Source organism: Staurois parvus, unplaced genomic scaffold, assembly GCF_062004578.1.
Source record: "Staurois parvus isolate SC_StPar_1 unplaced genomic scaffold, SC_StPar_1.0 ptg000300l, whole genome shotgun sequence".
Classification (NCBI taxonomy): Eukaryota; Metazoa; Chordata; class Amphibia; order Anura; family Ranidae; genus Staurois; species Staurois parvus.
Genome location: NW_028318096.1, coordinates 1227894 through 1250000, shown reverse-complemented (window position 1 = coordinate 1250000; position 22107 = coordinate 1227894). Strand labels below are relative to the sequence as shown.

Below are 22107 nucleotides of genomic sequence, written 5' to 3'. Positions count from 1 at the left end.
CTAAAATGCATTTATTTTTGTTCACTCATTCCACCACATTACAACACTGCATTGACACATGGTAGATGCTGTACTTTTTTTTTTTTTTTTTCACTGAAAGGGGAGCATTCAGCTTATGGCCACAAAGACTTTCTAATGTGTGTGGAATTGCCCCAGCATACAAAGAAGAAGCTTTGACAATATATAGAAGTGCTTTTTTAGAGTGATGTGTGTTGTCAGTTATGGGCTATTTTATGATTAGAAGTATACAGTATTTATACATGTGGATATACAGTTGTGTTCAAAATAATAGCAGTGTGTTGAAAAAAGTGAATAAAGCTCAAAATCCTTCTAATAGCTTTTATTTCCATACACACAAATGCATTGGGAACACTACACATTCTATTCCAAATCAAAGCATGAAGAAAAATATATAAAATTTGTGTTGTTACTCTAAAAAACATTGAAGAAAAGTGAATATTAGACTGTTCAAAAAAATAGCAGTGTTTGTATTCTTCTTTACAAACTCAAACATTCACTATATAAACTGAAAAATGTTTGAAGATTTTCCTTTCCTTTGAATCACTTAATATTTAGTTGTATAAGCACTGTTTCTAAGGGCTTCTTGCAGATAGCTTGGCTTCACATAGGCGTCTTCTAATTGTAACAGTACTCACAGGTAACTTTATACCTTCTTTGATCTTCCTGATTGTTGGCTGAGTCCTTGCCATTTTGGCTATTCTTCTATCCATTTGAATGGTAGTTTTTCGCTTTCTTCCACGTCTTTCAGGTTTTGGTTGCCATTTTAAAGCATTTGTGATCATTTTAGCTGAGCAGCCTATCATTTTCTGCACTTCTTTTTATATGTTTTCCCCTCTCCAATCAACTTTTTAATCAAGGTACGCTGTTCTTCTGAACAATGTCTGGAACGACCCATTTTCCTCAGAATTTCAGAGAGAAATGCACTGTAACCAGCATGTACAACATTTGCTGCCTTCCTTCCTTCCTTAAATAAGGGCAATAATTGCCACCTGTTTTTCAAAGAATGAATGACCTCACTAATAGAACTCCACACTGCTATTATTTTGAACATGCCCCTTTCAATGAGTGATTCAATTACACAGAATCAGCAGCATGCATGTCATAACTGTTGGGTCTGTTGGATTTCTATTACTCTACTACACCTGCTAGTAAATTATTTGCCATGTAGAAATATCATTTCTACCAAAAACAGTGATTGATCAGGTTAGTGATGTCTGACTGCTATTATTTTGAACACAACTGTACATGCACAGACAGCAATTTGGTAACAGCTGCACCTACATGTACACATTAAAAGGAAAAACCTCAGATCTGATGGAATAGAATTCCCTCTGCTAGTTCTATTCAAAAGGCAAATGCAAACTGTAGCTTCACAAGATCCAAACCTTATGTTAAAGTAATGCACGCTGATGTAAAATTTAGTAAAAGGGAGGGAAAAATCTGCTGTAATAGATCAAATGGGTAATTGTTTGCTGTCAGAAGATACAAGGGTAGACACTACCCTACACTAATTTTTATTATCAATACCTGCAAGTAGAATCGTAGGCATTTCTTGTGAGCATTGTTTAACAACAAGATCAGAATGTTTGATCATTAAATGGGTACATCAGCAGAGATCAAAACTGGCTACAATGATGAATGAAAGGGCCTAGGTAGAGATTATATAGATGCATGTACATGCATGGAGAACACATAGGTGCATACATAGATTAGACCTATATACTGGGTTTGTGTCCTTCCTAAAGTTATATGGAAAGAACTTACAAGGATTTCAATTATTTTATTTTATTATTTGAATATTCATAAATATTATCATTATTCAGTTATTATATTCCGCTATAAAATGACTGGGTCACAGGAGTGCACAAATAATGTTTTGGCCATGCTTTTCCTTTGAAAAAAACCCATCCTCTGCCCAGGCTCAGTAACCCCCCTTTTCAAAGCTATCTGGCATTCTCCCCAACTGTTGTTTTATCTCTGTTCTTTGTCTAGAGTTGCTGTGTTTTTTTTTGTTTGTTTTTTTTGCTTTAGAATACTCGACTGTCTATCATCTTACCACCAGCAACAAACTTCTTTTTTTTTTCCCATGGTCCACGTTCTCCATTTTATTTACATTCTGAAGTCAAACCTTTGAGTTTAACAATCTCCCGCGTGGCCTATTGTAAAAAAAAAAACATACGGGCAAGAGCACTGTTATTTCAGGAGGACATCATATGACATCCTCCCATTCATGCACATCGCAGTAGTATGCAAACATGAATGAAACCATTGAACAGTGTTAGAGATTGCTTATTGCAGTGATAATCGTCATCATCCTCATCAATAAGCAATCCAAGTATAAACAGCAAAAAAAATGTAAAAAAAAAAAAAAATAATAATTCTGATCACCACTGTTTTGACACTATACTACTCTGGTCACAGTATGTACAAAAATGTAAACAAAATTTTAAATAATATATATATTCTTTTTTTGTTTTTTTCATTATCCAAAAAATTACAGCTTCAAATAAAACTCAGCATGCCTCTTACTAAATACCTTGGGGTGCCTACTTTCCAAAAAGGGGGGGGGGAGGTATTTGCACTGACATTTAAGGGCCTCAAGAAATGAGATTTATATATATATATATATATATATATATATATATAAAACACACAATAGATTGGAGACTCTATAATATACACAGATTCTGGTTATTTTTTTTACCAAAGAAATGTAGCAGAATACATTTAGACCTAAATGTATGAAGAAAGAATTTGCAAAAACTTGTTTTTTTTTTTTTTTCAAAATTAATTTTTTTTTTTTTTATTTTATATAGCAAAAAAATAAAAAACCCAGTGGTGATTTATATACCAGCAAAAGAAAGCTCTACCTGTCTCAAAAGAGTTACAAATTTTAATTTCGGCACAGTGTTGTGTGACAGTGCTGAAATCTGAAAATTTGCCTGGGCAGGAAGGGGGTAAGTGTCCTGTATTGAAGTGGTTAATTGTCACTTTAATCACTTGCCTTCCAGAGAATTTACCCCCACTTCCTGACTAGGCCATTTTTTTTGCATTACGGTGCTGCGCTATTTCATCTAGTAATTGCTCGGACATGCAATGCTGTACTCAAACTAAATTTATGTCCTTTATTTTTTTGGTATTTAATCACCGCTGAGGTTTTTATTTTTTTGTGCTGTAAATAAAAGACCAAAAATTTTGGAAAAAACCCAATATTTTCTGTTATTAAAAAAATCCTAAAACTCAAATTTCGCCATAAATTTAGGCTAAAATGTATTTTGCTACATGTCTTTGGTACAAAAAAATCCCAATAAGTGTAGACTAATTGGTTTGTGTGAAAGTTATAGCATTTACAAACTATGGTATAGATACAGCTTTTACTTTCTGACCGCTTATCACATTTCTTGAGGTACTAAAATGCCAAGGCAGTACAAACACCCCCAAATGACCCCTTTTTTTGAAAAGTAGATACCCTAAGCTATCTGCTGAAGATACATAAAGTTTTGTTTTTTTTTACATAAAGTTGTCATTTTTAAACGGTATATTGTACACACAAGCCATGGCTTATTTTTTTGGAATTACACCCCAAAATATATTCTGCTACTTCTGAGTATGGGGATACCACATATGTGAGACTTTTTAGGAGCCTAGCCACATGCAGGAGCCCGAAATCCAATGACCCCTTTGAAAGCCTGATGGTGCGTAAATTCCTCATTTCACTTCCTGACTACCTATCACAGTTTCTGTGATAGGTACTACCTAAAATGCCAGGATAGCACCCCCCCCCCCCCCAATGACCACTTTTTGGAAAGTAGACACCCCAAGGAATTTAAAAAGAGGCATAATGAGTATTTTGCAGATCTCCTTTTTTTTTTTTTTTTTTTTTTTTTCACACAAGGTTTTGAAAATAGAAAATGTTTTTGTATTCTTTCTTAATTTTCTAAAAATGTGTGCAACAAACGAGATCTGCAAAATTCTCTCCATACTTCTCAAGTTTCTTGGGGTGTCTACTTTCCAAAAAGGTGTCATTTGGGGGGTTTCGTACTATTCTGGCATTTCAAGGCCTCCGAAACTGTGACAGGTAGTCAGGAAGTGTAATGAGGAAATAAAGCCATTTAAAAGCCTGAAGGTGCTTATTGGATTTTGGGATCCTGTACACGGCTAAACTGCCACAAAGTCTCACATGTGGTATCCCCATACTCAGAATGTATTTTTGGGAGTAGTTCCACATATATCCATGGCATGTATGCGCAATAAATCATTTAAGTGACAAACTTTTTCCTTAATTTTCCAAAAACTTGTGGTAAAAAGTAAATTCTTCTATTGACTCAACATGCCTCCGGCAAATCGTTTGGAGATTGGTTACTTTCAAGAAAGGGGTCTTTTTTTTTTTTTTTTTTGTGGGGGGGGGGGGTTATTTTATGCCCAGCATTAGAAGTTTATACCACACAGCACCCACTGTTCTAACCACCTGAAGACCAAGGCTTTTCTGACACTTTGTTCACATGTAAAAATCCGTATTTTTATTATTTTGAACCCCAAACATATATATTTTTACAACCGACACCCTAGTGAATAAAATGGTGGGTGATGCAATTTTGTATGTCACATAGTACTGGCACAGCGATTTTTCAAACACACTTTTTTTTTTTTTTTAAATTCACTTTTTTTACTTTTAATGCACAAAAACACATTATTGGCCAATTGTTTGGTAAAATATAAAAGATGATGGTATGTCGAGTAAATAGATACCAAACATGACATTCTTTAAATCTGCACCCTGTGCAATGGCGACAAACTGCATACATTTTTAATATCCATAGGTGACTCTTTAAAAGCCTTTACAGGCTACCATTTTAGATTTACACAGGGCGCCTAGTGCTACAATTACTGCCCTCAATCTGATGTTCGCAATGATACCTCACATGCATAGTGTAGCCACTGTTTACATACTGACAGGGGGTCGACGCTTGCGCATGCAGGTGCGCGCGCAGGGGGCGAGGGTGCTTACTTTTTTATTATTATTTTTTTTTTTTTAATTTATTTTTTTTACACTGTCCCTTTTAATTTTTTTTTTTTTTTTTTAAAAACACTTTTATTGTTCTCACAGAGAATTTATATATCCCCTGTGACAGCAATAGGCATTGACAAGTATTATTTTCTGAGAAATCTGGTCTATTAGACTCTAGATATCTCTTCTGCCCTTACATCATCTGATTTCACCAAGATCGGTGTGATCAGATGCTTTCCCAATTTACAAATGGCGCTGTTAATATCCTGCAAAATTGAAGTGATGAACTGCTTGTAGCTTCCGATTTCTTAAACTATAGAGATGATTGGCTCCATTCCGGTCTCCAATCAGCTCTTTGGTCAGCTGGAAGAACCACCGACTGCATTCTCAGGTTCCCCTGATGTTATGAGACTGCCCGAGAAAGCCATGGAAAAAAAAAAAGAACCTAATAGATTCCTTTACTCGCATCAGTCAATGTGGATGAAGACCTCCCTGCCAAAAAATTTTAAAAAAATAAATGCTGAAGCATAGGGGCCATCCACCCTCTGGCCACCCCAGGCCCCCATGCTTGGGCATATGTTCTCTTTTTTAACTGCAGATGAAAAATCTCATCTAACAGCACTGTACACACTTATGTATAATCTGAGAGCAAGACCCTGTTGCTGTCATAATAAAAATTTGGCGGGCAATCCGCCGCTATCTGTGAGGGATACTAACTGACGCTAATGCTATCTGAAGTCGTCGGTGACACTAATACAGTGATCAGTAAAACAAAAAAAAATATGTACACTGTACTAATGACACTGGTGACAGAGCAGTGAAGGGGTTACCTGCAGGACAATCGGGGTTAAATGTGCTTTGTGTGTGTGTTGCTTTTGACTCATGTGGATCTGCTTTCTTCTCTCTCTAGAACGGAATGTGCCCAGGGAGAGAAAATTGCATCAGAAGATCTGTGATGAGGCAGGGATCAATCAGCAGATCCAGGCCGAACATCACTGGCCTGAATCTGCTGATTGATTGGTCGGGCACCGAATCACGACACCCCTAGACCGCAATGGCGGTAGGAGCGCGAATCACGTATATATATGCATGGTTTTGCGCAGGGAGTAATTCTGCTATAGGGCGGAGCTGAAGCAGTTAAATATTCAGTATTCGCTTCTGTGCAGTCAAAAATTACTAATGCAATATTGCCTGTGGGATGAGTCACAATTTAGTTGTTGAATTGACTTAATCAATGTAAGATGGATGAGATTGGTATTTGGGATATTGAAAACATTTGTTGCATTTAGACATCTGCCTTTCTTAGAATTATGGTAAACTATAGGGGTCAATTATATTGAGCTGTAAGCTGCATCACAACATATGCATTTTTTTTTCTCTTTCTTTAGTTACTCTCTTTGTATTATAACATATATGTATTTGTGCTTAATGTATTTCCTGATTTAAAGCTGAACTCCAGGAAAAGTAAATATCCTCCCTTGCAGTGAGGCAGCCCCCAAACTTCAAGGATTAAACTATCTTTTAGGTCTAAGGGAACATGAAAAACCATTTACTTGCCTGATCCTGCACTTCCACTGGCTCCTCCATGAAGCAAGATCAGTTCCCATAGCATCTCCTATGCTCCAGAGGGTGGATGCCCTCTGATGTCATCAAGATCAATGCAGGGCCCATAACCCTTCACTGGATGTAAGGATGTCAAGGAGTTTTCCACTGCCACATATAAAACTGCTTTTCCCATCCCTTAGATCTAAAAGAACATTTAACCATTGCAGGGGAGGATTACACTTTTCCCAGAGTTGGGCTTTAAATAGAATTCAAGAACTAACTTTTTTTTTTTTTTTATCTTGTGTAGAAGCAAGATGGCAAAGGTGATGCATCGCAACTTGTGACGATGCAATACACAGATACAAGCTTAAAGTAAGTTTTTGCATGAGATTCTAACTTTTACTTTTTTTTATTATAGGTGTTACCATTTGATATCTGTTTAGATTTTATATAAATACTGTGTGTGTGTGTGTGTGTGTGTGTATGTATGTATGTATATGTGTATGTATGTATATGTGTATATATATATATATATATATACACATATTGTACTGCAAAAAGTATTGGGACACCGCTCCAAATCCATTAGATTCAAGTGTTCGTCACCTCCATGCCCACAGGTGTAAAAAATCAAGCACCTGGGCATGCAGACTGCTTCTACAAACATTTATGAAAGAATGGGTCGCTCTCAGGAGCTCACTGAATTCAAGAGTGGTACCGTGATAGGTTGCCACCTGTGCAATAAGTCCATCTGTGAAATTTCCTTGCTGCTAAATATTTCACAGTCCACTGTTAGTGGTATTATAACAAAGTGGAAGCAACTGGGAACAACAGCAACTCGGCCACGAAAATAGCGCAGAGTGCACAGAAGTCGCTGATTTGTCTGCAGAATCAATAGCTAACGACCTCCAAACTTCATGTGGCCTTCAGATTAGCACAACAACAGTGTGTAGGAAGCTCATGGAATGAGTTTCCATGGCTGAGCAGGTGCATCCAAGCCTTACATCACCAAGTGCAATGCAAGGCGTCCGAAGCACTGGTGTAAAGCATGCCACAACTGGACTCTAGAGCAGAGGAGACATGTTCTCTGGAGTGACAAATCTCACTTCTCTGTCTGGCAATCCAATGGACATGTCTGTGTTTGGCGGTTACCAAGAGAACGGTACTTGCATGACTGCATTGTGCCAAGTGTAAAGTTTGGTGGAGGAGGGATTATGATGTGGGGTTCTTTTTCAGGGGTTGAGCTTGGCCCCTTAGTTCCAGGGAAGGGAACTCTTAAGGCGTCAGCATACCAAGACATTTTGGACCATTTCATGCTCCCAACTTTGTTGGAAGAGTTTGGGGATGGCCCCTTCCTGTTCCAACATGACTGCGTGCCAGTGCACAAAGCAAGGTCCATAATGACATGGATGAGCAAGTTTGGGGTGGAGGAATTTGACTGACCTGCACAGAGTCCTGACTTCAACACGATAGAACACCTTTGGGATGAATTGGAGTGGAGACTGTGAGCCAGGCCTTCTCATCTGACATCAGTGCCTGACCTCACAAATCTGCTTCTGGAAGAAATGCCAAACATTCCCATAGACACAGAAGAGTTGAAGCTGTTATAGCTGCAAAGGGTTGGCCAACTCAATATTGAACCCTACACACTAAAACTGGGATGTCATTAAAATTAATGTGCGTGTAAAGGCAGGCGTCCCAATACTTTTGGCAATATAGTGTGTGTGTATAAAAAACCAATATACACACCGAGTGTGTGTGCCATAACAAGAAGATATTGCTCAGGCTGAGGCTATTGGTTAAAGAAAAAAAAAGAAAAAAAGAAAGCTGGTCCTGGGAAATACATGGCGAAGGTAACCATTATCAAAAAAAGTAAGATGTTGTAGTCTGCATGACTTTAGAAGTTAATTCTGGGCAATTAAAACACAAGTATAAGTTGCATGAAATGCATTTATGTGCCTGCAGTTAGTAAAATGTATGTTCTTGCCATCTCTTACAACTTGTAAATATCTACATTTTCACAGGCATCACAGTTTTTAAACGAATCTGTTTCTCTGAAACACTTACATTTCTCGATTTTTCAAGTAGTGAACTTTTGATGACATTTTTCTTTTTTTTTTTATTCCTATCACAAAGGGGCTAACAGGCCCCCTGTGATGGCATTGGGCAGGTGACCAGTCCTCTTTTATAGAGACATCTGGGGTGGCTGTAGCAGCCAGGGGCAGGGGCGGACTGACAACTCATGGGGCCCCAGGCAATAGAGGACCATGGGGCCCCTGTGTCCTCGCCCACACTCAAACTACACTCAAAAAAGTCTAAGAAAGGTACCAGGGGCATCTCATGGGGCCCCCTACTGAACCCGGGCCCTCGGGCAGTGCCCGAGTTCCCAAATGGTCAGTCCGCCCCTGGCCAGGGGATGACCACTCTGAAACGGAAAGGGACAAAATCATTGTCACTTCTGGGTTCATTAGTCCCTGAGGAGATGGGGGAATGGATGTCCCGATCTCCTCTGTATCTAGCTATCCTGGCCATTTACCACAGTTTACAGCTGATCTCCAGCTATAAAAAAAAAAATCATACCAAGCTCATGGATGCAGCTGCAGCAAGGAGCCTGTTTTAACCACTTCAAACCAGGACATTTTTATATGTTTGCTAGATGTGAATTGATTTTCTCAAACTTTGTATCATGAAGGGACCCTTGAAAAAACTTTCAGGTCTCAGGGAAATCTGGAAACCCCTGAAAATAATTGCTATACCTACATAGCAACACAGTCAGTCTGTGGGTTCAAATAGATGGACTTGTGTCTTTTTTCAACCAGAGAAGAAAAAAAGAGCAAAACAAAACATTCACAAATAGAAAACCTCCACATACCCAAGTCTATACCCACAATTGATGCATAGGATCAGTCACTGTACATTAGTGTGGTGGTCAATGGGAAGAATGCTTCATATATTAGTGGTTAGCAGCAAGAATGTCCTCTTACAGATAGCAACTAAGATCATTGGTGTCAAAGGTTACAAATCTGAGAGGTACAAATTGCTCAAGGAACCCCTAGCAATCTCTAGAGGACCCCCTGGTTGAGAATGGCTGGCTGTTCTAGATGAAAATGAGCCCTTTACAGACCTTACAGTTCTGATTATCTCAGAAATAAAAGCACATTGAAGGCTTTAAGTGCAATACTATGCGGTCCCCTGGATTTTCACTATGCATCTTGTCCAGTACCACACACCCTGTGGCTGTAGTCTTTAGATATTCTGCCATCTGTACTGGTGCTTGAGCATTGTGATCTCAATTTACTACAGTGGAAATATTCCCTGCAGCCCGATAAGTAAGGTCTTTGCAGTCTGCAAGAAAACATAAATTTGTCCATGGTCGAACTTTATAGGTAATCCCAGTGTGCTTTGCCAGACAGGTCAAGTATACCCACTATAATAAATGGATATTAATAATTATTATTTTAACAGAATCTCTAAAAGTAAAAGACAGTGTGGTGTGTGGTTTTTATTTTTATTTTCTGGTTATAAAAACTTTTCTAGTATTCATGTGAGTTTGGCACAAGCTGATAAGGAGTTGAAATGTGGAATAACTGTTGCTGAGACACTGGTATTACAATTAAGTTTGTGCAGTAATTTATTTTCTAAAAAAGAAATTTCATGTAAAGTCAGCCGATCTATTTTTAAACATTGATGAATGTGTGTTTTTGTGTTACTATATAAATAGTTATATATTACTATAGTATCTAGTTACTATATAAATAGTATACAGTGCAAATATTTTTACCCTTTTTCTTGCTTTTGTTTTTAGGAACTCAAATGAGCTGCAGATTTATTATTCCTCTCCAAGGAGCTACCAAGACTTTTTGGAAACCATCCGCAGGAGGGGTGACACATTTTATATTGTGTCTTTCCGTAGGGTAAGTTTCCGTAGAACATGCAAATATAAATCATATAAATATTACCATTTCTCCAAAGATGTTTGAAGTTCTGATATAAACCCCCAGCTGTAACTAATCATTGGCCTATTACCATGTGTAATACTACCCATACGTATTTATAATTGCTTATTGATTTTTAACTTTTTGGAGTAGAATTTACAAGCTAAGATGAAAGCAAGAATGAAGAGAGACATACTGGGGGAGATTTACTAAAACTGGAGCACACAGAATCTGGTCCAGCTGTGCATAGTAACCAATCAGCTTCTAACTGCAGGTTGTTCAAGGATGCTTTGAAAATAAAACCTGGAAGCTGATTGATTACTATATACATTTGCTCCAGGTTCTGTGTGCACCAGTTTTAGTAAATTTCCCCCAAAGTATTCAGCACTGTCAGCACATGGCGGGAAGCTCCAGGTGCTTGAACATTAGATGTCTTTTCAGTTTAAGCGCCCTCTGTGCCCAGAATGCCAGGGTATTGGTAGTTCTGGGTTGATTGGATCAGCAGTCTGGTGATGGCACGTCCTGTGTCCTAACCCTCAGTATTGGCCCAGTAATATGATGGTCAGCCTTATTGGTCAGAAGTGAGTCTTTGTTTACAAACCCAAGCTGGCTATACTTGTGGCTATGTCACACTTGCATCCGTGTCACTGGTAGACCAAACACGATTTCTTCAGCGCTCTAGGATCCAGGCGGGTGGCAAATAGATGGAACCAGAACTGGAAAAAAGCGACCACCAGTGCATCAAAGGTTGTGCAGCTCCAAATAAGGCTGGGGAAGCCCGACCAACACTACAAAGCGAAACAAAAACAAGAAGCGCACAAACCTTGCGCATTACCTCAGTAAACCAAAATTTATTAATAAGAAAGGTACTCACAAACAGCGAATAAAATCAGGCATGCAAGTCCTCACAGGGACTTCAAAGATAAGGAGCCAGCGCGAGTCCCATCGTGGGGGTAGACACTCAGTTCAGCTGACGCGTTTCGAAGGCCAAACCTTCTTCATCAGAGCTGACTGGACTGAGAGTGATCGCTCCCATTTATGTCCCAGGACTGAAATATTGACCCTCCCCTCTGGGTTGGGCAGTCACAGGCTGGGAGGAGGGGCCAAGGTGTCAACAAAGTGTAATATCTAATTGTCAAACCATCAAAACACAGATAAATCATGATACACATATATATAAATAAATATAATTTAAAACGATGATAATAATATTAATGATGGTGATAAACATGCAAGAGAAAGAAAGAAAGAATAAGAAATAAATAATATTTATAATAATCCCACGATGGGACTCGCGCTGGCTCCTTATCTTTGAAGTCCCTGTGAGGACTTACATGCCTGATTTTATTCGCTGTTTGTGAGTACCTTTCTTATTAATAAATTTTTGTTTACTGAGGTAATGCGCAAGGTTTGTGCGCTTCTCGTTTTTGTTCCGTGTCACTGGTGACAACATCTCTGTTTCTATGACGGCTCTCTCACTAAGCAAAGGAGCAGGAAAGTGTCTAGATATTGTCTAGTTGGAGGTAATGTAAATGTGAAATCTCAATTGGCAATCTTTCACCTTTACCTAAAAAGAAATGATAATACACCTTTTTAACTTATTTATAGGGGATTGAGCAAGAAGATATAAAGGGAACACAATAAGTTTCCTTTTAAAATACCTATATTGCCTCTTCAGAAATTAATATATTTGTTAGGGGTGGAGAAACAGCAGTAAACTGATTTTGTGCAAAACAAAACACAAATTCTCTGCACTTAGTGTACAAATTAAAGATATGTGACAACAGTAACATTGAATATCTGAATACTAGATCTCAAAACCTACTTCTCACTGTATTCATACTAATGTAGATGCAACAACGTATTAATGAAATTAGGTGCAAAGTGTGTGTGTGTTTTCCCAGTATCAAACTGTGAATCAGTCTGAATGATAAATGCTCTCCAAGTGAATGATACCAGTACTTACTCCTTACCAGATGGAGAGATATCAATAAACAGATATCAGTTGCACGTTGCTGTGATCCAGCCACAATATCCCCAATGGAAATTCAGTTTTGATAGGGCTCCAGACAGATGGAAAAGACAGCAAGGTCAAATGTGTCCCGTGGTGATCCAGCCACAATATCTCCAACAGCTTACTTGGGTCTGCTATGGCTCCATTCATTCGTATACAGAAACCAAGATGATGTCACAAGCCTAGACTCCGTGTGACTGAAACTGAGTGTAAATTTCACAAAAGGGGGCAGCAATAACTAAACAGGTGCTTCTAACGCTTGTACATCCAAAATGGGAAAAAAAAACATTCATATGTCTGAGTGTAGGTGACAATATCAAATAATAGAACCCTGTAGCTATATAATGTAACTCTGTAGCTATTCACACAATAAAAACATTTTGAAGGTGACCACTGAGCAAAATGATAAATATACCTTGGAAATGTGTCTTTTTGAATTGGCCTATCTACCGAAGTATTTGTAACTTTATTCAACCAGTCATAAAATCCAGGTACCCCTGGCATACTGCACAGCTAGGCTAGCAAGTTGTTTTTTTTTTTTCTTTCTACTGCAGTTAGGCAATACGTGAATGGCAACATTCTTCCCCAGTGTGCTGATTTGACAGTGAAGGTGCAGCAGTGCTCTAATATAGTCATCACTCTGCTTTCTGGTTCCCAACAGCAAGCTTGCAGTGTTAGAATATCAGCACTGCCCTTCTATTCCCAACTTGATGCTTAAGACAGAAAAATATTAGGAACTTTTGTGTATCTGAGCACTTTACAACAGTACATTGCATGGTAAATGTATACAAAAACTGGACATATAGTTAATTGGTTCATTTCATATCTTAGCATGAAGTTTTAGGGGACCCTAAAGGACATTTTATCACCACACTGAGACTACACGTTCAGATTATGTTTTAATGGTGAATTAGCAAATCCTTCTCTTTTACAGTAGTGTATCTGCATATTTTTTTAAAATACTATGGTAATTTTTTTTTTTATTTGCTTCATTTCTAGACACCTTTAAAACTTCTTTTTAGAGGCAAAATTATATTATTATTTAACATACATTGGTAGTAAATTTATATAGGTTGATGTGAGTATTGACACGAGTATAAACTTTAGGATCGACTTTAAAATAATTAAATTTTTTATGACCTAACTTTTGTTATTTTTTAAAAATATTTTTAAATCTAACATATTTTGCAGGACCATTTGCTGTTGCCAGCCACCAACCGAAATAAGACCACCAGGCCAAAAATGTCCATCATTTTGCCTTCCATGAATGTAAATGGTATGTATCTTAGCCTTACAGATTTGTTTTTTTTTCCTCAGTTTTCTAAGGAGCTGTTTTGTGTGCCCCTAAACAATGCAGGCCTATGTAGATTAGAGAACAAGTGAAATTCAGTGAACAGTAATGGAGCCCTGCTTAAGATGGACCTTTTCCTTGTAACTGTTAATCCACAACTCCAGGGCCATCTTTGCCAGTGTTTCAGTGCTAGGCCTCTTCTTCCTGGACATGGAGTTCGGCCCATAAATGGTATAACTCTGCTGTTGCGCAGATTGGGTTACAGCTAGCCCTGCGACAGCACACATCTGACATCATGTCATCTAATAGTTTACATGAATATGTTTGCTGATGCACATGCACAGCAAAAACAGAACCTAAAGAACACCTGCAAACTATATATTGCAGTATTTACCAAAAAAAAGTTATTACAAAGTATCACTTGCTGATCATAGGTTAAACAGGTATGCATTATTGTTCTAAGTCTTTCTTGCAAATTCTCAGGTTTTCTGAGGTTATCTGAAATTTCAGCTTCAGTCTTGCCGCAATCTAAAGCTAGCCATACACTAACCGATTTATCTGTCTATACAGCATAGTCTTGAATCACTGGGTTAATTATTGCTAAGGTGATTGGACACTGTCAAACAAAAAACTCAGGATTCCCATATAAGCCCTTCCGCTGCCAGTTATCCTCAGTTTTATGCTAGTGTCATTAGATGATGGATATACTTCATTTATTCCTGAGGGAGTTGATTTTTTGGGGAATTTTTCTGGCTTGGGTGATGAAACGGGTATGCTAGTGGAGGGTGGAGAGAAGCCTTTTTCACAGATATTGCTTTTATAGCCATAGGATAAGTTCAACTTTTAAAAAAAACAAAAGTATTTTTTTTGCAGGTAAAAAAATGTGCATTTATTATTATTATTTTTTTGTTTTTATTAGGGCCCTGTAAAGGCTCCTGCATACTGTCAGTGTAGCTGTTTGCTCTTACCTTATACAAGCAGGCAGTTACTGAATTACAGGGCTGCTCATTTAGTAACATTTTAACATGTTACACCCTGAATATGGGTGTAATATGTTATGAAAGGTGAACTTATTCTTTATACAGAGCTTGATACTGCCTTATTTTAACTTCTGTTTTGGAAGGCAAAACAAAAAATGATAAATATATTGACAGTTCAAATGTGTTGTCAAATAGAAGCCATCCATCTGTCTGATGTCCATAATACCCTTGCCAGTCTAGGAAAAAAACAATCCTATAAATTTATAACATGCATGCCAAGCTGAATGTGTCTTTGATCTCTAGCTTCACAGCAGTATTTTATCATCACACCAGTCAGTATTATTGGCACATCTGCCAGGTCAGTTCTATCCTCAAGGTGTAATATGGTGACTTGGCCTCCTTCTTACACGAAAACATATGATAAGCTCTCCATTTGCTCCTGAATGGGGGTTTCTATTCTCCCTACTGACAAGTTTTGGGCATTTTTAAAGAGCCTCAGCGCGTGGGCTGAAAAAACACTTATGGTCTGTTTGTTCCCTTGGTATTTTGATGTAGTCTGTGACCCCTTTTTCTTGCTTATACAGGTGGTTGAACTTGTATAGGTTGGTGTGCCCCAACTGTCTGTGTCCCTGATTTGTAATATACATCCTATGATGGATGACAAGTACCACACTTCCTCCTGGACTGGCATGAAGATATGCAGAATGCTTTTCCCATTACCTTTGCTTTCCAGCGTAGTAGAAGTCAAATGATGCTAAGTTTGGGTTAAAAAAGGGTTAGGGATTGCATGGTCTAATCTTAGCGACAGTATTGTCAGTTTTAAAATGCTTTCATATATAGCTCCAAATTTGTCTTTGGTTAAAATAGTTATTTGATGTAGAAGTTTGCAACACATACAAAAGTTTATAGGTTTTACTTTTCTCTATATAAACTAGAGTAATTAAGGGAAGTGGCAGGTAAGTGTTTTTATGTGTTACATACAGTGAGGAACAGAAGTATTTGAACACCCTGCGATTTTGCAAGTTATCCCACTTAGAAATCATGGAGGGGTCTGAAATTCACATTGTAGGCGCATTCCCACTCTGAGAGACAGAATTTAGAAAAAAAATTCAGGAAATCACATTGTATGATTTTTAAAGAATTTATTTGTCTTGCACTGCTGAACATAAGTATTTGAACACCTGAGAAAATCAGTGTTAATATTTAGTACAGAAGCCTTTGTTTGCAATTACAGAGGTCAAACGTTTCCTGTAGTTCTTGACCGGGTTTGCACACACTGCAACAGGGATTTTGGCCCACTCCTTCACACAGATCTCCTCTAGATCTGTCAGGTTTCGGGGCTGTCGCTGAGCAACACGGAGTTTCAGCTCCCTCCAAAGATGTTCTATTGGATTTAGGTCTGGAGACTGGCTAGGCCACTCCAGAACCTTGATATGCTTCTTACGGAGCCACTCCTTGGTTATCCTGGCTGTGTGCTTCGGGTCGTTGTCATGTTGGAAGACCCAGCCATAACCCATCTTCAATGCTCTGACTGAGGGAAGGAGGTTGTTGCGCAAAATCTCACAATAAATGGCCCCATTCATCCTCTCCTTAATACAGTGCAGTCGTCTTGTCCCCTTCACAGAAAAGCACTCCCAAAGCATGATGTTACCACCCCCATGCTTCACAGTAGGGATGGCGTTCTTGGGATGCAACTCATCCTTCTTTTTCCTCCAAACACGACGAGTGAAGTTTAGACCAAAAAGTTCTGCTTTGATCTCAACTGACCACATGACTTTCTCCCATGCCTCCTCTGGATCATCCAGATGGTCATTGGCAAACTTCAGACGGGCCTGGACATGTGATGACTTGAGCAGGGGAACTTTTGCATGATTTGAAACTATGACGGCGTAGAAACTGTGGTCCCAGCTCTCTTCATGTCATTGAGCAGCTCCTCCCTTGTAGTTCCCATGTTTCTTCATTGAATTTAAAGTGGAGTACCCCTTACAACTTTTTTGTGTTGGTTATAGCAAGGAATGGTTAGGCCCTCTGTCGGGTATTTATTTTACTCTGCATCCCTGTTGAGATTTCTCCTGTCTTATATGTGTACCTACTAGAGATATCTTGCCTTACTTGCTTGTCCCAATGACCACTCTCCTCATGCACAGGAACTGAGGCAAAATCTCCACAGCAGCCAAAAAAAAAACTGAGCGGTTTTAACACATCCCCATTCTTTCGAAAACAAATGATCTTTGAGCCTGTTCACACATACAAATGCATTAAAGTGATTGGAAACCCTCACCTTGTAAACAACCCATTCAGTTTAAAATATAAAGGAAAGGCAAAACATCTGTATATACATATAAAAACATTTTAAATACCTTTTTTCCCAGTTTTTATAAATTATCTTATTCCCTCTGTTCTCATCCTCATAAGAGCTAGGGGAAGAGAAACAACAGAATACCGATCTTCCCAGTGAAAACCTGTGGAAGAGGTGATGTCGGCAGAAGTATGATCATTGGTGGACAACAGACTGAGTTCCCAGCATAGCTAGAGGACTGACCACGGTGTGATCTCCTGCTTGGTGTAGCCAGTTTTTATTAGAAGAGCAGAGGGACAGGCAAGAACACCAGGGATTTCACACAAAAGAAGCAATACAATGAGAACAGAATACATTTTCATACAAGTACATGGTACAGTAGGCACATTAGGAATATGAAATGTTATGTTTACTTATCCATATTTGAAGCATTTTCATGCATTTTAAAGAATGTGTGTTGCCTTCCATTGGCATGCATTTTTATGTGCATTGACATGCGTTGTATGCGTGTTTATTTACTATGGCTTCTTTAGGAGGAATAAAGTAAAATGATTTTTTTTTTTCTTTCAGTAGGTTTGTATTGTGTTGTGCATTGCATCGCATTAAAATACATTTATTATTATTATTATTATTATACAGTATTTATATGGTGCCAAAGGGTATGCTCAGCGCTGTACAGTAGCAAGGGGGACAGAACATGAGACAAGACAGTAACAATACACTACACGAGGGGTTTGAGGGCCCTGCTCTTTCGAGCTTACAATCTAGGAGGGAGGGGAAGGTGGTACAGGAGGAGATGGCTGTGGGGGATGGAGTGGTGGGAGGAGTGGAGGAGGTTAGTAGTTAGGTGAGGTCGGGTGTTAGATGAGGTCGGGGTAGGCTTCCCTGAAGAGGAGGGTTTTCAGGGTGCGCCTGAAGGTGAGGAGGGTAGGTGACAGTCTGATGGATTGGGGTAGGGAGTTCCAGAGGATGAGGGAAGTCCTGCAATCGGGCGTGGGAGGAGGAGACCAGGGAGATAGAGAGTAGGAGGTCCTGTGAGGAGCGGAGGGCACGGGTAGAGTAGTATTTGGGTATCAGGTCAGTTATGTAGTTCGGGGCGGCATTGTGAATGGCTTTGTAGGTCAGAGTTAGCAGTTTGAATTTGATGCGTTGGGCAATCAGGAGCCAATGAAGGGATTGGCAGAGGGGTGAGGTGGATGAGTCTAGCGGCTGAGTTTAGGATCGACTGGAGTGGGGATAGCTTTCGTTTGGGTAGGCCAGTGAGAAGGGAATTGCAATAGTCCAGGCGTGAGATGATGAGGGAGTGTACGAGTTGTTTGGTGGTGTCTGGGGTGAGGAATGTGCGTATCTTGGAGATGTTGCGGAGGTGGAGCCTGCAAGATCTAGATAGCAGTTGGATGTGGGGTAGCATTTTAACGCAATGCGCCACACTGCACATAGCACCAGCGTGGTGGTGTGAACAGGACACATAGAAAACAGTTCTTTTCTATGTCTCCTTGCAGCAACCTATGTTCTTCCAGTACAGTAAAATGCAAGTCTGTGTAAACAAGGCCCTAGTGTTTATATACAGTTGTGTTCAAAATAATAGCAGTGTGTTGAAAAAAGTGAATAAAGCTCAAAATCCTTCTAATAGCTTTTATTTCCATACACACAAATGCATTGGGAACACTACACATTCTATTGCAAATCAAAACATAAGAGAAAAATATATCAAATTTGTGTTGTTCCTCTAAAAAAAATTGAAGAAAAGTGAATATTAGACTGTTCAAAAAAAATTGCAGTGTTTGTATTCTTCTTTACAAACTCAAACATTCACTATATAAACTGAAAAATGTTTGAAGATTTTGCTTTTCTTTGAATCACTTAATTAATATTTAGTTGTATAAGCACTGTTTCTGAGAACTGCTGTACATCTGTGTTGCATGGAGTCAACTAACTTTTGGCACCTGTGAACAGGTATTCCAGCCCAGGATGATTGGACTACATTCCACAGTTCTTCTCTATTTCTTGGTTTTGCCTCAGAAACTGCATTTTTGATGTCACCCCACAAGTTTTCTATTGGATTAAGATCCGGGGATTGGGCTGGCCACTCCATAACGTCAATCTTGTTGGTCTGGAACCAAGATGTTGCACGTTTACTGGTGTGTTTGGGGTCGTTATCTTGTTGGAACACCCATTTCAAGGGCAATTCCTCTTCAGCATAAGGCAGCATGACCTCTTCAAGTATTCTGATGTATTCAAACTGATCCATGATCCCTGGTATGTGATAAATAGGCCCAACACCGTAGTATGAGAAACATCCCCATATCATGATGCTTGCGCAACCGTGCTTCACTGTCTTCACAGTGTACTGTGGCTTGAATTCAGTGTTTGGGGGTCGTCTGACAAACTGTCTCCGGCCACTAGACCCAAAAGAACAATCTTACTTTCATCAGTCCACAAAATGTTGCGCCATTTCTCTTTAGGCCAGTCAATGTGCTCTTTGGCAAATTGTAACCTCCTCAGCACATGTCTTTTTTTCAACAGTGGGACTTTGCGGGGGCTTCTTGCAGATAGCTTGGCTTCACATAGGCGTCTTCTAATTGTAACAGTACTCACAGGTAACTTTAGACCTTCTTTGATCTTCCTGGAGCTGATTGTTGGCTGAGTCCTTGCCATTTTGGCTATTCTATCCATTTGAATGGTAGTTTTTTGCTTTCTTCCACGTCTTTCAGGTTTTAGTTGCCATTTTAAAGCATTTGCGATCATTTTAGCTGAGCAGCCTATCATTTTCTGCACTTCTTTATATGTTTTCCCCTCTCCAATCAACTTTTTAATCAAGGTATGTTGTTCTTCTGAACAAGGTCTGGAACGACTCATTTTCCTCAGAATTTCAGAGAGAAATGCACTGTAACCAGCATGTACAACATTTGCTGCCTTCCTTCCTTAAATAAGGGCAATAATTTCCACCTGTTTTTCAAAGAATGAATGACCTCACTAATAGAACTCCACGCTGCTATTATTTTAAACATGCCCCTTTCAATTCGTGATTCAATTAGTGATTCAATCAGCAGCATGCATGTCATGACTGTTGGGTCTGTTGGATTTCTATTACTCTACTACACCTGCTAGTAAATTATTTGCCATATAGAAATATTATTTCTACCAAAAACAGTGATTGATCAGGTTAGTGATGTCTGACTGCTATTATTTTGAACACAACTGTACACCAATTTATTTCTTTGTAGGAGCCCCTTTGCTGTGTACAACAACCTTTTGTTCTTTCAAGAATGGAATCAGGAGAGAAAAATAACTTAATAGTATGGCACAGTTCCTACAGATTTGTTAGTCATACATGCTTTGGTCCTAAGCAGTTCATACCATTTGAGAGTTTTTGACTCTGCAATCTGTATTTTGCAGCAAAAATGAAGATTAATAACACTAGGTGATGTTTCTGCCATTCTTCAGTAGTCTAGTTTTACTTGTACTGTTATTGTTCTTAGCAAACACCTACGCTCACTGCTTGTTTATTTGCACAATCCTCTGTGGACTGCACATGCCCATAGTCCATTAAAATCCAAGGTGGTCGGCAGTGTCTGAGATGCAGAAACCACAACCACATCTGGCACCAGCATTCATTCCACAAAAAGTCGCTTAGATCACTCATCTTCCCCATTTTAATGCTGAACAAACACCAAACCTCTAGATCGATGTACGCATGCTTTGATTCAGTAACATGCTTCATTGCTTAGTTATTTTTGTAAGTAGGTGCACCTATTAAAGTTGTCACTCAGTGTGAATACTGACTAAACAAAAATGCCACTAGGAGTTAGACATGTAGCACCATGATATTGCTAGTGTGTATAATGTGTAGTTTTTCACATTCCATCTGTTTTGAGCTATTAAAAACTCTATATAATTGTGCTAATTATGGGCGACCCATCCTAAATGGTTTTTCTGTTTGGGAAAATGATTTTTCTTTTTTTTTTAATGTAATTATTTCTAATATATTTTGCATTTTTACGTCTCTTATGTTTTTCATATACATAGAGAGCATTTGTTTCTGTGTGGTGAATGTCCTGTGTGCAAATGTGTTACATTAACACATTTGCATTTTTTGGGCCAGTGCTCATGTGCACACAATGTTTAAATGTATTTCATCCCTTTTTATTGTGTGCTGTATATGAGCTTAACCACCTCAGCTCCAGAAGATTTTACCCCCTTCATGACTAGGCCATTTTTTGCTATTCGGCACTGTGCTATTTTAACTGGCAATTGCATGGTCATGCAACGCTGTATACAAATGAAACTGATATCATTTGTTTTACACAGAGCTTTCTTTTGGTGGTATTTGATTTTCACTTTTTTTTATTATATAAACGAAATAAGACTGAATATTTTGGGAAAAAATTGATAAAACATTGAATAAAAAAAAAATCAAATTTAGGCCGAAATGTATTCTGCTACAGGTCTTTGATAAAATAAAACTTCCAATAAGTGTATATTATTTAGTGTGTAGGAAAGTTTTATAGCATCTACAAACTATGGGATATATATTTGAAAATTGATCAATCCTGATATATTGACGGCCAATCTCATTTCTTGAGGCCCTTAAAATGTCAGGACAGTACAAATACCCCCCAAATTACCCCTTTTTGTAAAATAGACCACTATTTGTATTTTTATGAGGTATGCAGTAAGAGGCATGGCAAGTTTTGTGGTGGTTTTTTACTTTGTTTGTTTTTTTTGTAACAATTGTTTAGAAAATGCAAATTAAATACCCTTTATGTTTTTTTGTTTTTTTCCGTTTTTCACAATTTTTTATTTTTTTTTAAATACTGTCACCGGCACAGTACGGCATCACGATATGACTGGTGTGGTGGTGATCTTAAAAAAAGAAAAAAATATTTAAATCATTTTTATGCAATATTGTAATTAGATTTCTCTTTTTTTTTTTTTTTGTACATTATTTGTGGGGGGGGTTTGCTATTTTTAATGTTAAATACTTTAATCAAAGTAGTTCAGTGTTACCATG

The 22107-nt window shown here is 38.4% G+C and overlaps 1 protein-coding gene across 1 annotated transcript in view; it reads left to right on the top strand.

The window, feature by feature from the left end:
- The window catches only part of ATF6 (activating transcription factor 6), a 129500-nt gene that overhangs the window by 87543 nt on the left and 19850 nt on the right, over window positions 1-22107 (top strand). Inside the window, exons 13-15 of the mRNA XM_089683075.1 lie at window positions 6882-6946; window positions 10380-10488; window positions 13715-13799. Of these exons, the coding sequence (XP_089539201.1) occupies window positions 6882-6946; window positions 10380-10488; window positions 13715-13799 (259 nt within the window). The remainder of the gene's footprint in view (window positions 1-6881; window positions 6947-10379; window positions 10489-13714; window positions 13800-22107) is intronic.